A 12,684-nucleotide genomic window follows, 5' to 3' on the forward strand; every position below is an offset into this window, starting at 1 on the left:
GAGATTCGTGCTCGCTTCGGCAGCACATATACTAAAATTGGAACGATACAGAGAAGATTAGCATGGCCCCTGCGCAAGGATGACACGCAAATTCGTGAAGCGTTCCATATTTTTTTCTATCCCCGACGCCCGACGGTGATGCCCCGTATCCCTTTTCCCGACCCCCCCCCCCACCCAAATCCTTCCCCTTCTGTTACAGCCACAAAGCACAGCGCTCCGCCCGCGGCACTGCAGCCCTTTTTTATTTCGTTCTCTACGTGACGGCAGCCAGCTCCGGGTGCAGCCGTGCCATGGGGGGCGGGCCGGCCTTCCCCTGCGGCTCCAACCCGGGGGCTCGACCCCCCAGACCAGCGGGAGCGGTGTAACCGGGCTCCGGGGCAAGCTCCTGCGGCCGAGGGGCAGCGGCAGACCGGGATCAATGGTTGTGCCACAGCCAGGAGCAGGGCTGGGGGGGGTCCTGGGGGTCCAGGGACCTGCAGCCTGGCTCAGACCATGCTCTCGCGGTAGCTGTCGTCCTCCAGGAACGGCATCAGCCTCCTCCTCCCGGGCACTGGGGCCGTATCTCGCCCTGTGTTTGCATCCTGCCCTGATCCCACGTCCTGCCCCAGGTCCCCGTCGCTCTGCTCCCTGGCAAAGTGCACGAAGACCTGCAGGACCGGGGGGGGGAGGGGGCTGAGCGGCAGCACGAGCAGGAAGGACCAGCGTCCCCCATTACCCCGTGCCCCCACCGCCATCACCTGGTCAAGGGTGGTCTGGGACACAGAGTAGTCCTGGATGGGGCCGTGCCCGCAGTGGGCTGCCAGCACGTGGAAGACGTGTGCCAGGGAGCAGGCGTGGGAAGGCAGGCGGTACTGCAGCGTGCTGCCGTGCTGCTCCTGCAGCGCGATGCCGGGGAAGCTGCACTGCATCAGGTGCTGCACGGTACCCAGCGCGGGGCCGGGGCCGACCGCCCGCACCACCACTGTGTACCCATCCCCAAACCTGCACCAAAGGGGGATGGCAATGCAGGGGAGCACCCGTCCTCAGCGCAGCCCCCCACCGGTGGGGCCACCCCCCACCCCTTACCGGTTCTTGAGGTGCTGCACGCTGCCCAGGCAGCGGAAGCGGCCGTTGACCATGATGGCCATCCTGGTGCACAGTGCCTCGCACTCCTCCATGCTGCCAGGGAGGGAGGTGTGAGGGGCACACAGTGGGGACCTGCGTCCCTTGGGACACCCCTGGGTGGCCCTGCTCTGGGGACCCACCTGTGGGACGTGAGCAGCACGGAGCGGCCCTCCCTGACCAGGCTGAGGATGCAGTCCCACAGGAAACGTCGGGAGCGTGGGTCCATCCCCGTTGTGGGCTCATCCTGCAGCCACAGCATCAGCTCCCCATCAGATCCTGCCCCCCAGCTGCCAGCCCCCCCCCCCCCCCCACCGCCCCACTGACCAGGAAGATGATGGGGGGGCTGCCAAGCAGGGCGATGGCCGTGGACAGCTTGCGCTTGTTGCCCCCACTATACGTTCCTGCCAGGCGGTCTGCGTGTGGTCCCAAGCCCAGCTTGGCAATGCCCCACTGAGCTACCTGTGAAAGCATGTGGAGGGGTGAGGATGGAGCTGGAGGGGCAAAAGGGAGGTTGGGGCCTGGGCTGTACCCTGGGGGTGTCCTCCTCCGGCACCCCACGCAGACGGCTGTAGAACTGCAGGTGCTCCCGCCCCGTCAGCAGCTCCGTGATGGCATCAAACTGCGGGCAGTACCCCATGTTCTGGTGGACAGCCTGCAGGTCGGTGAGCACGCTGCGGGACGGGACATGGTGAGTACACTGCGGGACGAGGGACAAGCTGCAGGAACCAGGGACAAGCTGCAGGGACAAGGGTGAGGCTGAGGATGAGGTTAGGAACAAGCAAACTGCAGGGATGAGGATGAGGATGAAGAAGCCAGCACGCAGGATGTAGGGATGAGGGTAAGTGTGAGCACCCAGTGAGTCAGGATGACAGTGTGCAAGCTCACACCTGTGTCCCTTCAGCCAGGCCTCCCCCAGCGTCACTTCTGTGTCCCCCGTCAGCATCTTGAAGGTGGATGTCTTCCCAGCGCCGTTCACCCCCAGGAGCCCAAAGCACTGGGGAGCAGTGGGCTCAGCAGTAGCCCTGGCCCCACCACAGCACGCAGCCCCCTGAACTCACCTCGCCAGGTGGGACAGCCAGGCACAGCCGGTCCACTGCCGGAGAGCGCCGGTACCCGTACACCTGCAGGGAGTGGGATCACCCTGAGGCACAGCACCTCCTGCCTGGGGGACACAGCACCCACCAGTGGGATGGGGGACGTGGGATGGGGTGCGGTGCAGCCACGCACCTTGGTCAGGTCCTTCAGCAGCAGGACAGCACTGTGCTGCGCGGTGCTGCCCACCCGTGCCCGCTCCTGGGCCACGTCCTCATCCTCATCCCCTAGTGAGGGCAGCTGCAGAGCACGTGGCCTGGGGGAGCAGCAATGGGGCACCTCCAGGATCCCCCATAGTCCCCACCACCCCCGTTGCCCCTGGCCATCCCTCACCGGAGCCGCAGGAAGAAGCGGTACTGCAGCAGTAAAGTGAAGAGGAAGAAGACGACGCCCTCGATGGCCATGGCGAACATGTTCTTCCCTGCTAAGTCCCAGGACAGCGGGGACACGAAGCGCTTGTCTCCTGCACAAGGAGGGGGAAGGAGCTCCAGGACTGGGGGCATCGGGGCTTGGGAGGGTTGGGCAGGGAGCAGCCCTGCACCTCTGCACTCACCAAACCTCTCAAAGGCATCGGCCATCGCCTGGTTCTTCACCATGTCGATGAGGCCTCGGCCCAGGCAGAAGTGGGGGAAGATGAGGAAGACTTTCTTCAAGATGCGGTTGATGTCGTTGAGCTTCTATGGGGCAGTGAGGGAAGGACGGGAGAGCCGGCAGAGCCAGGCAGCCCCAGGGTGGGGACAGAGCCTGGGGCTCACCTGGTCCACAAAGAGCTCCAGCACAAAGGTGGCCACGCTGCCATTGATGCCGATGAAGAGGTTGACGCACGTCAGGGCCACGTAGGCAGTGCTAGGGATGCTGAAGAGGAAGGAGGCCGGGTACATCAGGGGAGTGATGGACCACCTGCAGGGAAGAGGGAGGGGCTGAGGATGGTGCACCTGGCTGCACTCAGCTCCATCCCATCCCCAGCTCCACCGGCCCTTCACCCGTAGAGCAGCAGCAGCAGCACCAGGGCGGGCAGGTTGGCTGAGGACACGTAGGACTTCTGCTGGAAGCAGAGGAAGATGAGGACCACCAGCAATGCGGGGACCAGGTAGTTGCACTACGGGTGTGAGAAGACAGACAGGGGCTGATGAAGAGGTCCAGGCCCTCAGGAGCCACCGTGCCTCATCCCGTCCCCACCCCGCACCATGTCCCAAGTGAAGTTGCCCAGCCAGTAAGTGATGGGCTTCATCCCGCTGATGAACTGCAGGTGCTTGGCCTTGCTGACCCGCTCCTCAATGAGGAAGAGCACAAAGCTGGCCGGGACGAAGGACATGGCGAAGATCACGCAGATGGAGACCAGCACGTCCACAGATGTGGCCATCCTGCAGCAGAAGGGGAGTCAGCAGGCAGCGGGGTGCCCACGGGAGCCCAAACCCAGCACTCACAGTGCAGCCTCGGAGAGCTGCTCCTTGGTGAGGTTCAGGGGGTGGTTGGTGGCTGTGATGCCGTAGAGTGTGGGGTCAGTGCCTGCAGGCAGCTGTGCCCTCAGCAGCCCGTTGCTGGCCACGTTGAGGAAGGCAACCATGGCGTGCCAGCCCTTGTTGTTGAACCACACCTGCAGCCCGAGGGTGCTCACAGGGCTCTGGCCCGCTTCTCTCCACCAGCCAGTGGCATTGCTCCCCACAGCAGAGAGGGGACACAGCCACGTGTCCCCACGCCTCCAGCTCTGGGCTCACCTTGATGTTCCTGCGTGCATCCAAGCCCTCGAAGAAGTGGCTCAGGTTGCCCAGGAGCCGGTCCATGGGGCTGCCCTGGGGCAGGACAGGGAGTGAGGTGCAGCTCATGCCACAGCCCTCCCTGTGCCCGCTCAGGTGGGCACAGACCCTGGCCTCACCTGGGTGACGTTGAAGAGCTCTCTCAGCTCCTGCACTGTGTTGCCCACCTCCTCTGCTGATGGCAGGAGCTGTGAGCCACCAGCACCCAGGGAAAAGCCACCGTACCTGGACATGCAGAGCTGGGTGCTTCCAACCCTCCCATGGCACTGCACAGCCACCCTGCCCGAGCTGACCCACCACCCCCCACACACTCTGCACCCACCTCTGCTCATTCACCCACTTCTTGGTTTTGAGCCTGGAAGAAACAAGGCAGGGGGGAAAGCAGCAGTGAGGAGATGTCACAGCTGTGCGTGACAGCTCGGCCGTGAGCTGGATCGCGTTCTGCCCTGTCTTGTCTTCCCCACCTATGGTCCTCCCTGAGCACAGGACAGGTGCTGGGAGCACTCACCCTTGGCGAATGAGCTGGGGGTAGGTTTTCACCAGGTAGTCAGAGATGTTCCTGCCCGTCAGGTTCAGCAGGATGTCCCCTGTTCCCCTTTGCACCTGGTGGGGACGGACAGATGGACGCACAGCTCCACCACCTGCCTGGACCCCACCATCATCCTCGGGGTACCTGGGGTGGTGGGAGTCCTCCAGCAGCCATGGGGCACTCGGGCAGCATCCTGCGTGCCCCCGGCCCGCTGCACTGGCAGGAGGGGGACGGCTCAGCTCGTGTCCAGTTCCCACGCTGCAGCGCTTCCAGCAGAGCCGGGGGGGTCGGGGGCTGCCTGAAGCCGTCGGGGTGGGATGCAGGTGGGCACGGCCCCGTCCTGCTCAGCAAACACCGAGGGAAGGGAGAGCCCCATCAGAAGGAGGCACCGAAACGGGGCTGAGCCCCCCAGCTCCACACTCACGCCTCCTCCGCATCCTTCATGCACGCGGTGCCGAAGCCCGGCTCGGCCAGGAGCGCGGCCAGCAGCCGGGACGTGTCCGCATCCCCCGGAGCATCGTTGCTGTAACGTGGGACAGAAGCGTGGGACGGCGGCTCGGGGCGTGGAGGATGGGCCACACGGGGTCAGGACACGCACCTGAAGAAGGTGAACTGGTGCCCGTACATCCCGGGCTCCAGGCGCAGCGCGGGGTACCTCCCGACGGGCGGCACGATGAGGCTGAAGAGCAGCGCAACGCAGACGAAGACAGCGGGCAGGACGATCTGCGGGGATGGGGGAGGGGGGGGGAGGGCTCGCCCCTCATCCTCTACACCATCCTGAGGTCCCTCCAAACCCCCACGGCCGTACCTGCGCGAAGAAGCCCCGCGTGCTGCGCCGGGCGTGGAGCATCCGCTTGGTGAAGAGTGCGCGGAGCTGCTGCCGCGTGAGAGCCCATCCCCGCAGGCACCGGCTGCCGTCGGCAGCACCACGCAGCAGGTCCGTCTCCCGCGGCTCCTCCGCTGTAAAGCACGGACGGGTCCTGAGCCAGCCCCCGGCACTGAGGAACGGGGGCTCGGCCCCAATTCGGGGGCACGGTTTGCTGCACGGACGGCCCCGCACCTGGGTGCTGCATGAGGGAACGCGAGGGACCCCCCAGCCCCTCAGTTCCTACCTCTGCGGGCTCCTTGGGCTCAGTGTAAGGAGAGAGGAGAGCAGGGTTATAGCCACGGTGCCTATCGCAGCCCCCCCTCCCCATCCCTGCCGAACCGACATGATGCTGCGCTGTATCCCTCCACCCAGCCCTGGCGGCACGGACGGACGCGGGCCGAGGTCCATGCCCAGCCCCGGGGGAGGGCCACCGGCCCCCACGGCCCCAGCTCCCCCCCCTTTACCCGGCTCCTCGGCTGCTGCTCCCGTGTCCCCCTCCTTGCCGGAGTCTGCTCCTCCCCCAAGCGGGGATGTTCTGCTGCTGCCTGGTAAAACGGGATGCGAGTGGGGCCACAGCCCCCAGCCCCTCCCCACCGCGCACCTCGGGGTCCCGAAGCTCCTTTTCCATCCGGGACCGACGCCGTTACCTGCTCTGCCACCATCCACGCGGCTATCCTCGGCCACTTTCAGAAAGATCTGAGATGGGAACGAGCCGCAATCACACACACCGTGCTCTGGGCACGTCCCCGGGCACCCCTTGCTCCGCGGGTACCTCCTCCAGCGTGGTGTCCGAGATGCCGTAGCCGGAGATGCCCAGCTCTCCCAGACGCGCATCCAGCTCTCGGAAGAGCTCCCCGAACGCGCCGTCCCTGGCCCCTCTGTAGGGCAGCACGAAGAGCACCTCACGCCCTATATCCTCCACCAGCCGGGAGCCGGGGACGTGCTGCTGCAGCAGAGCCGACAGCTGCGGGACATCTGGGGACGGGGAAGGCGGTGCTCAGGGTGTGCGGGGCCGGGATGCGGTGCGGGGCTGTGCGGGGACGCTACCCGCTCCGCCGCCCTCGCTGTCCCGCTCGCCGCCGCCCTCGGAAATGCCGTTGTCCTGCGGGGAAGGGCAGCAAAGGGTGGGTGGGTGCTGCAGGAGGACCCAACCCGCGGCTCTGCCGTGGGGGATGGGGGGGTCAGGGGGAGGCACCTTTTCGGTGGGGCTCAGTTGGGTGCGCTCCCGCTTGACCAGGGTGAGGTAGTAGCCCGTGCCCAGCCGGGCTTTGAGGAAGAGTGGGGACCCGCAGCAGCGGAGCCGACCCTGCGAGATGATGGCGATGCGGTCCCCCAGCAGCTCCGCCTCGTCCATGTAGTGCGTGGAGAGGATGATAGTGCGCCCTGGGGGCACAGAACCGCCGTCCCACTCCGGACTCCCCACTCTGGACCCCATCTCTCCCTTCTCACCCCACGCTGCCCCATCCCTGCCCTGTTTCTGTGGGGCTGTGGGCTCACAGCACGCAGAGGGATTGGGGTCCCCCTCTCCAGCCCTCACCCTTGCGGTACTTGAGCAGCAGCTCCCAGATGCTGCGGCGTGAGTAGGGGTCAACACCGGCTGTGGGCTCGTCCAGGACCACCACCTTGGAGCCACCCACAAAGGCAATGGCCACAGAGAGCTTCCTCTGCATGCCACCTAAAGGGGAAGCGGGCATTGGGGACGGCAATGGGATGGCAACGGGACGAGGATGGGTATGGCAATAGGGATGGTATTGGGGTGCCAGCCCCACCCCACGCACCCGACAGATTCCTGGTCTGCTCCTGGCGCTTGTGGGGCAGCCCCGTGTCCTGGAGCAGCTGCTCCATCTCTGCTTGCACCTGCTCCTCCGCCAGCCCCTTCAGCCTCCCGTAGAACCAGATGTGCTCCTCCACTGTCAGGCTATGGGATGGGGGGTGAGCGGGGGTCCTGCATGCTGCTCCCCCCCAGCCCTGCCCCACCTACATGTCAAAGAGCACGTTGTGCTGTGGGCACATCCCCAGGGACTTCCGGATGCTGTCGATATCAGAGCGGATATCCCAGCCCTGGATGTATGCAGTGCCGGAGGTGGGGGGCAGCAGCCCGGTCAGGATGGACCTGGGGAGGAGGGGATGGCAAAGTGGAGGTGGCAGAGTGCATGGGGGGGCTCTGAGCCCACCCTCATGGGGAGCTGCATGGGGATGGGACAGCGCCAGTGCTGGGACTCAGCTCCCACCCCCAGCCTCTAGCTCACATGGTGGTGGTCTTGCCAGCCCCGTTGTGGCCCAGGAAGGAGGTGATCTGCCCCTCGTAGAAGTCCAGGCTCAGCCCATCGACAGCCACATGGCTGCTGCTGTGGTAAACCTTCACCAGGTTGCGGATGGAGACTCCGGGCTGCAGCTGGGCAGGCGGCTCCTCCACCAGCACTGAGAGCCACCAGCAGGTCACAGCCAGGCAGGACCTTCACAGCAGGGCAGGACCCATCCCGTGGCCCTCCCATCACCATGGGCAGGGGCTCACCTTGGGGTGCAGCAAGAGGACCACTGGGGTATGGAGGGTGTCCAGCTGAGGGGGGCTCTCCAAACCAGTAGCTCTTCAGGAAGGGGAAATTCCAGGGCTTGGGGACTCCGTACTGACCTGGGTGCAGGGACACAAGGGCTGTGCAGGGCCAAGCAGGGCCAGCAAAAAGCTGCGAGGGGCAGAGGCTCTGTGCTCACCTGGGAGGACGCCCTCAATGTACCAGGCTGCCAGCCCATAGAGGGCAGCATCCAGCAGCAGCAGCCCCATGGCCAGAGCGAAGCTGTAGGGGTCTCCTGGCACAGGGCTGGTGCCCAGGTTGTGCCACTGCATGCCCACCCCCTGCTCCTCGTACAGCGAGAAGTACTCGCAGCCAAAGCCAAAGGCCACTGGGGACAGCAGGCTCTGCAGCACCGAGAACAGTGGCACAGGTGGAGAACACAGCCATGGGGTTGCAGGGGTCCTGAGCACCTGAACCCCCACACCCAGCACATCCAAGGGATATCGGGGTGCAGGGGATGAAGCGCTGCTCACCACGAGGACGCGGAGTGGGAAGGTGACGTGGTCACGCCACGCCACGCACAGCACGTAGGGCAGGTAGAGAGAGAAGTAGAGGATGCCACCACACGCCGAGGCCAGGTTGGCACGAGGGAAGAAGGTGCTGATGAGGAAGCACTGGCAGATGGTGGCCACCGAAAAGGTGCCGAGGAAGAGGAAGATGACAGCTGGGTCGCTGTAGGGCAGGATGTCTCCCAGCTGCAAAGCGAGGCAGGTTGGAGCTGCAGAATCCCCTTGCCACGCCGGCTGCCGCCCCCCCCCCCAACCTGCCTTGAGGATGAGGACGAGGAGAGCGGAGCTGAGGAGGAAGGGGATGAAGCTGCTGAGGAACCAGCTGAGCCAGAGCGTCCCGCTGCTCAGCCCCATGCTCCGCATGGTCTCCTTGAGACGCGCCTCCTTCTCATGCACCACTCCCTTGATGATCATGGCCACCGAGTAGATCCACGCCAGCGTCATGAAGAGCGGCAGCGAGCGGTTCAGCACCCGCAGGAACCTGAGTGGGGGAGGGAAGCATCAGTCCGACCCCCCCGCTGTGACCCTGACAACAAAGACACGGCCCTGTGCCGCCTCCCTGCAGCAGCACTCGAGCCGTGCCCCAGGGCAGTGGGTCGCTGGGGGTCCTGCAGCACTCACACATCATCCACGTAGCAGGGGTACGGCATCTGCTGCAGGTAGAGCCCCACCCGTGGGGCAGCCCCTGTCTGCACCCGCACCACTGCCTGTTCCACCAGGTCCTGCACGTAGACAAAGCCGCCCCACACGTAGCGCAGGTCGCTGAATGGGTCGGCTGCAGGGCCTGGGTCCCAAAACCTGGCGTAGAGCAGCGTGCTGGGGTGGGGACAACACCCCACCTCAGCCTGGGGGTGCTCGGAGGGGGCTGCGTCCCCAACCTGTCCTTGATCTTGTTGGTCCTCGTGACGTCGTCGATGTCCATGCGGATCTTGTAGTGCACATGGGGGGGCAGCACCGCGGCCGTGGCGTTCAGGGGGGGCTGGAAGACCACGGCGGCCCAGAACTGCCGCTCCTCCAGCAGCTCCATGGCACGGGCCACCAGCCCCTCCTCGCTGCCCACTGCCTCGATCTTATCCAAGCGGATGCACCCCAGGAGCTGCGACAACGCACCCAGTGCCCTCTCCACTTCATCCAGCGCCTGCTGCCAGCTGAGCCCCGCCGGCCCGGCCAGCAACCGCCCCAGCACCGACCGAGATGTGCCATTGAGGAGCCCGTCCAGGAGCGGGGCCGTGCCCGGTGCCAGCAGCAGCTCCTGCCAAGCATCAGTGCCATGCAACCACCTGGCCCTGGAGGCGGCCCCACGCAGCCCCACGCAGCCCCGAGCACGCACCCGCAGCTCCTGGCTGCCGTTGAGGACAGCACGGACGTGGGCTCCCAGCTCCAGTGCAGCTGCAGCCGTGTCCCGCAGCGCTGCCAGCTCCTGGAAGGTGCGGTTCAACTGCACGGGGTGGGGGGGGTTATTTGAGGGGGGGGGGGGGGAGGCGGGGTGCAGTCTCCCAGTGCTGTGCACACTCACCTCGGCCATGATGCGGTCGGTGGCGGGACCGGGTGGTGTGTATAGGATCTTGCCCACGAAGAGGGGTTTGATGCCGCGCCAGAAGAGCTGGGAGAGCGGGGCAGCCTCCAGGCTGAGGAGCAGCTCCTGGCAGAAGGGGTCTGCGGGGTGGGGGGGGAAAGAGTCAAGCCCTCATGCTGCCCCCACCCCCCAGAGGGGCACCTGAGGGTCCACGATCCCCCGTCCCTGCTCACTGGTGTCATTGCTGGGGGTCCCTGTGCCGCGCCTGGAACCGTTGTGGTGCAGGAAGGCACCGACGTCGCTGTCCTCGTACCAGTTGAGGGAGGGCACCTGCAGCCCCCCACCCTCGGGGTGCCCACAGGCGATGCGTGACACGGCTTCGAAGGCGCCCACGGCAGAGGCACCGGGGGCCGTCAGCGCCGCAACCTCACGCTGCAGCTCAGCCACAGTGCCCATGGAGGAGAGCTGGGGAGAGAGGGGCTGCAGGGAGGGCCCAGGCTGAGCAGGGAAGCAGGGACGATGCGGGGATGCGGTACCTCCTGCAGCAGGGACTCGGCGCTCTGCAGGAAGGGGCCCAACGCTGCCACGGCACTGTCCACCTCTGAGCTCATCCACCCCTGCGGGGGTCACGGAGGGGGCTCACAGCCACCCCAAATGCTCCCAACGCCTCCAGCCTGAGCTCACTGCCAGCAGTTGGAGGGGCTGCCCCATCACCGCAGCCCAGGCATCGTGAGCACTCACATCACGGGGGCTGAGCCCCTCCAGCAGTGCGTGCTGCAGCAGCGAGGTGTTGGCGTGGAGGAGACGTGTGACAGCGTGGTCCCGCAGCAGCCGGGATGAGATCGGTGCGGTGCGGCCCCGTAGCACAGGCAGGAGCCGGGCGAGGCCGTGCAGGAGCTGCCGTCCATTGGCACGGTGTAGGGCCTGGTGGATATCAGCCAGCAGGCGGGACAGGCTGCGGGCACGGGGGGATGTGAGGGGAGCAGAGCCCGGCCCGGGCCCCCCCTCATTGCCCATCCCGCTCACATGGAGCCACCGAAGTTGCCCACCGTGCCGGGGGCCTCCCCGGGGGTGGGCTGCTGGAAGCAGGGGTTGTGCACATTGCAGAGGATGCCCTGCAGCCAAGGCAGCGTCCCCGCTGACGGCAGCGCCTTGTTGGGGAAATGGCCTGGAGGGGGAGACAGATGGGTCTGGGGGCTGCTCCGGTCCCACAGAGAGCCCCCCCTGACCCCCACCCTGCACGGGGCACGGTGGCACTCACACTGGTGCTGCTGGAAGGGTGGGTGGGAGCGCCGCACCGCCACCAGCACGAGGAAGAGGAAGAGCGGCCACAGCAGCTCGATGGCCAACTGCACCTGGGGGACACTGCAGCTGGAGGGGGACCACCGGCACTGCGGGCCCACCGCAGGGGCCCCCTACCCGAGCTGCAGGCACTGCTCACCCGCTGCCGCCGGCGGTAGGTGAGGTTCTTCCAGAGCAGCAGCTGCAGCTGCGTCCTCACAGCCATAGCCGTGTGCTGCGGGGTGAGAACCATCCCATAATCCTGAGTCACTGCCTCCATCCCCTGCCAGGCTGCCCGCAGCTCAGCACAGCTGGGTTGGGCACCGCTACAGCCCCGCGGTGCCGGGAGGAGTCAGCTCCGGAACTCTGCCAGCAAAGCTCCTTTCCCAACCCAAGCCTCCAAATCCCATTGTTTTGGGAAGCGAAAGTACCAAAACAGGCACGAGCTCTGAGGACCCCCTTCGGATGCAGGAGATGGGTGAGGCATTGGGCTGCAGGTACCCGGGCCGTGCGGGATGGGCCCGAGTGCTGCCCGTGCCTCAGTTTCCCCAGCGCAGGCGCTCAGCTCCCGGCCCCCGTGTGGGACACGAGGATGAAGTGGGTGCCCCCACCCCTGCCCGGCTCCTGGCTGTGCCCGGGGGAGGAGGTACCCCTCGGTTTCCCCGCTCCGATGCCAGCCCCGCCTGGAGGGGTTGGTGGGGCTAGGAAACGCCGCGGTCGGGGCCGCCCCCCCGGTGCCCGGAGCCGCGCACTCACCTGTCCGCCCGGTACCGCGGAGCCCGGGGAGGGGCGGGCAGCACCGGACGGGATTATGGGATCTCGGGCAGCAAATCCCACTGATCTCCGCGAGGGCGGGGAGGGTTTCACCCCGCGCTGCTGCAGGGAGGGAGGAGCGTGGGGGGGGAGGGAAAGGGGGACACGGGTGGGAAACTGAGGCACAAAGCACCGGGGGAGGGGTGGGGAGCGGCACGGGGCAGTGTACGGCAGCAGCTGCCGCCGGAGGGTCCCCAGTCGGCCCCGGGTGGGGGTTGGTAACCGTGGGGGGGGGGGGGAAATGGTTCGCGTACCGGGGGAGAGACGCAAGCACGGGAGATGATGCGGAGCCGGAGTCCCGCCCCGAAGCGCGTTGTCGATACCGGTCCCCGCGTCACGTTATCACCGCGGGCCCCGCTCCGCCCACCTTACAAAGACGCAGCGTCATGAAACCGGGCCTTAAAGGGGCCCCGCCGCCTCCTGGGGGTCCCGAGGGCACCCCCTCACCCCCCACCCCGCAGGGCATCGGCTGCTGCTGCGGGTACCGCTCCGACCGCTGAGTAATGCGGGGTCGGGCGACGGTGCGGGAAGGGATGGGGCCGAGCTGCCGCCCTCCGTGCGCAGCACTTCACCCTACAGTTCCCCCCCCCCTCCCCCGCGACCCCTGGACATGCGGGCTCAGTCCCAGGACCCCCTCCAGCC

At 66.6% G+C, this 12,684-nt stretch overlaps 2 protein-coding genes and 1 non-coding gene across 3 annotated transcripts in view; 1 reads left to right on the top strand and 2 right to left on the bottom strand.

Moving 5' to 3' along the window:
• R3HDM4 (R3H domain containing 4) overlaps positions 1 to 6,402 on the bottom strand; it is a 64,204-nt gene extending 57,802 nt beyond the window's left edge. Inside the window, exon 1 of the mRNA XM_065745949.1 lies at positions 6,398 to 6,402. The gene's annotated coding sequence lies outside the window, so the exon portion shown is untranslated. The remainder of the gene's footprint in view (positions 1 to 6,397) is intronic.
• LOC136054665 (U6 spliceosomal RNA) lies at positions 8 to 114 on the top strand. The gene has a single exon (XR_010622760.1). It is a non-coding gene; the product is annotated as a U6 spliceosomal RNA (small nuclear RNA).
• On the bottom strand, positions 360 to 11,455 carry ABCA7 (ATP binding cassette subfamily A member 7). The gene is given in 44 exon segments (XM_065745864.1): positions 360 to 647; positions 738 to 981; positions 1,066 to 1,158; positions 1,245 to 1,348; positions 1,429 to 1,563; positions 1,634 to 1,775; positions 1,992 to 2,098; positions 2,163 to 2,225; positions 2,332 to 2,452; positions 2,530 to 2,659; positions 2,750 to 2,873; positions 2,952 to 3,096; positions 3,180 to 3,295; positions 3,383 to 3,560; positions 3,624 to 3,793; positions 3,915 to 3,989; positions 4,073 to 4,178; positions 4,276 to 4,308; positions 4,462 to 4,556; positions 4,627 to 4,822; positions 4,907 to 5,005; positions 5,081 to 5,205; positions 5,291 to 5,442; positions 5,595 to 5,612; positions 5,815 to 6,046; positions 6,123 to 6,452; positions 6,546 to 6,733; positions 6,888 to 7,025; positions 7,129 to 7,268; positions 7,332 to 7,463; positions 7,600 to 7,771; positions 7,866 to 7,982; positions 8,063 to 8,267; positions 8,397 to 8,618; positions 8,691 to 8,913; positions 9,054 to 9,230; positions 9,311 to 9,870; positions 9,949 to 10,088; positions 10,182 to 10,413; positions 10,485 to 10,565; positions 10,690 to 10,903; positions 10,975 to 11,116; positions 11,210 to 11,303; positions 11,390 to 11,455. Coding segments are annotated over 44 exon segments (6,738 nt in total). The 3' UTR covers positions 360 to 485.
• Between the last annotated feature and the right edge of the window lie 1,229 nt (positions 11,456 to 12,684).

Source organism: Cyrtonyx montezumae, unplaced genomic scaffold, assembly GCF_038088225.1.
Source record: "Cyrtonyx montezumae isolate F1298 unplaced genomic scaffold, pur_monq_1.0 scaffold_39, whole genome shotgun sequence".
Classification (NCBI taxonomy): domain Eukaryota; kingdom Metazoa; phylum Chordata; class Aves; order Galliformes; family Odontophoridae; genus Cyrtonyx; species Cyrtonyx montezumae.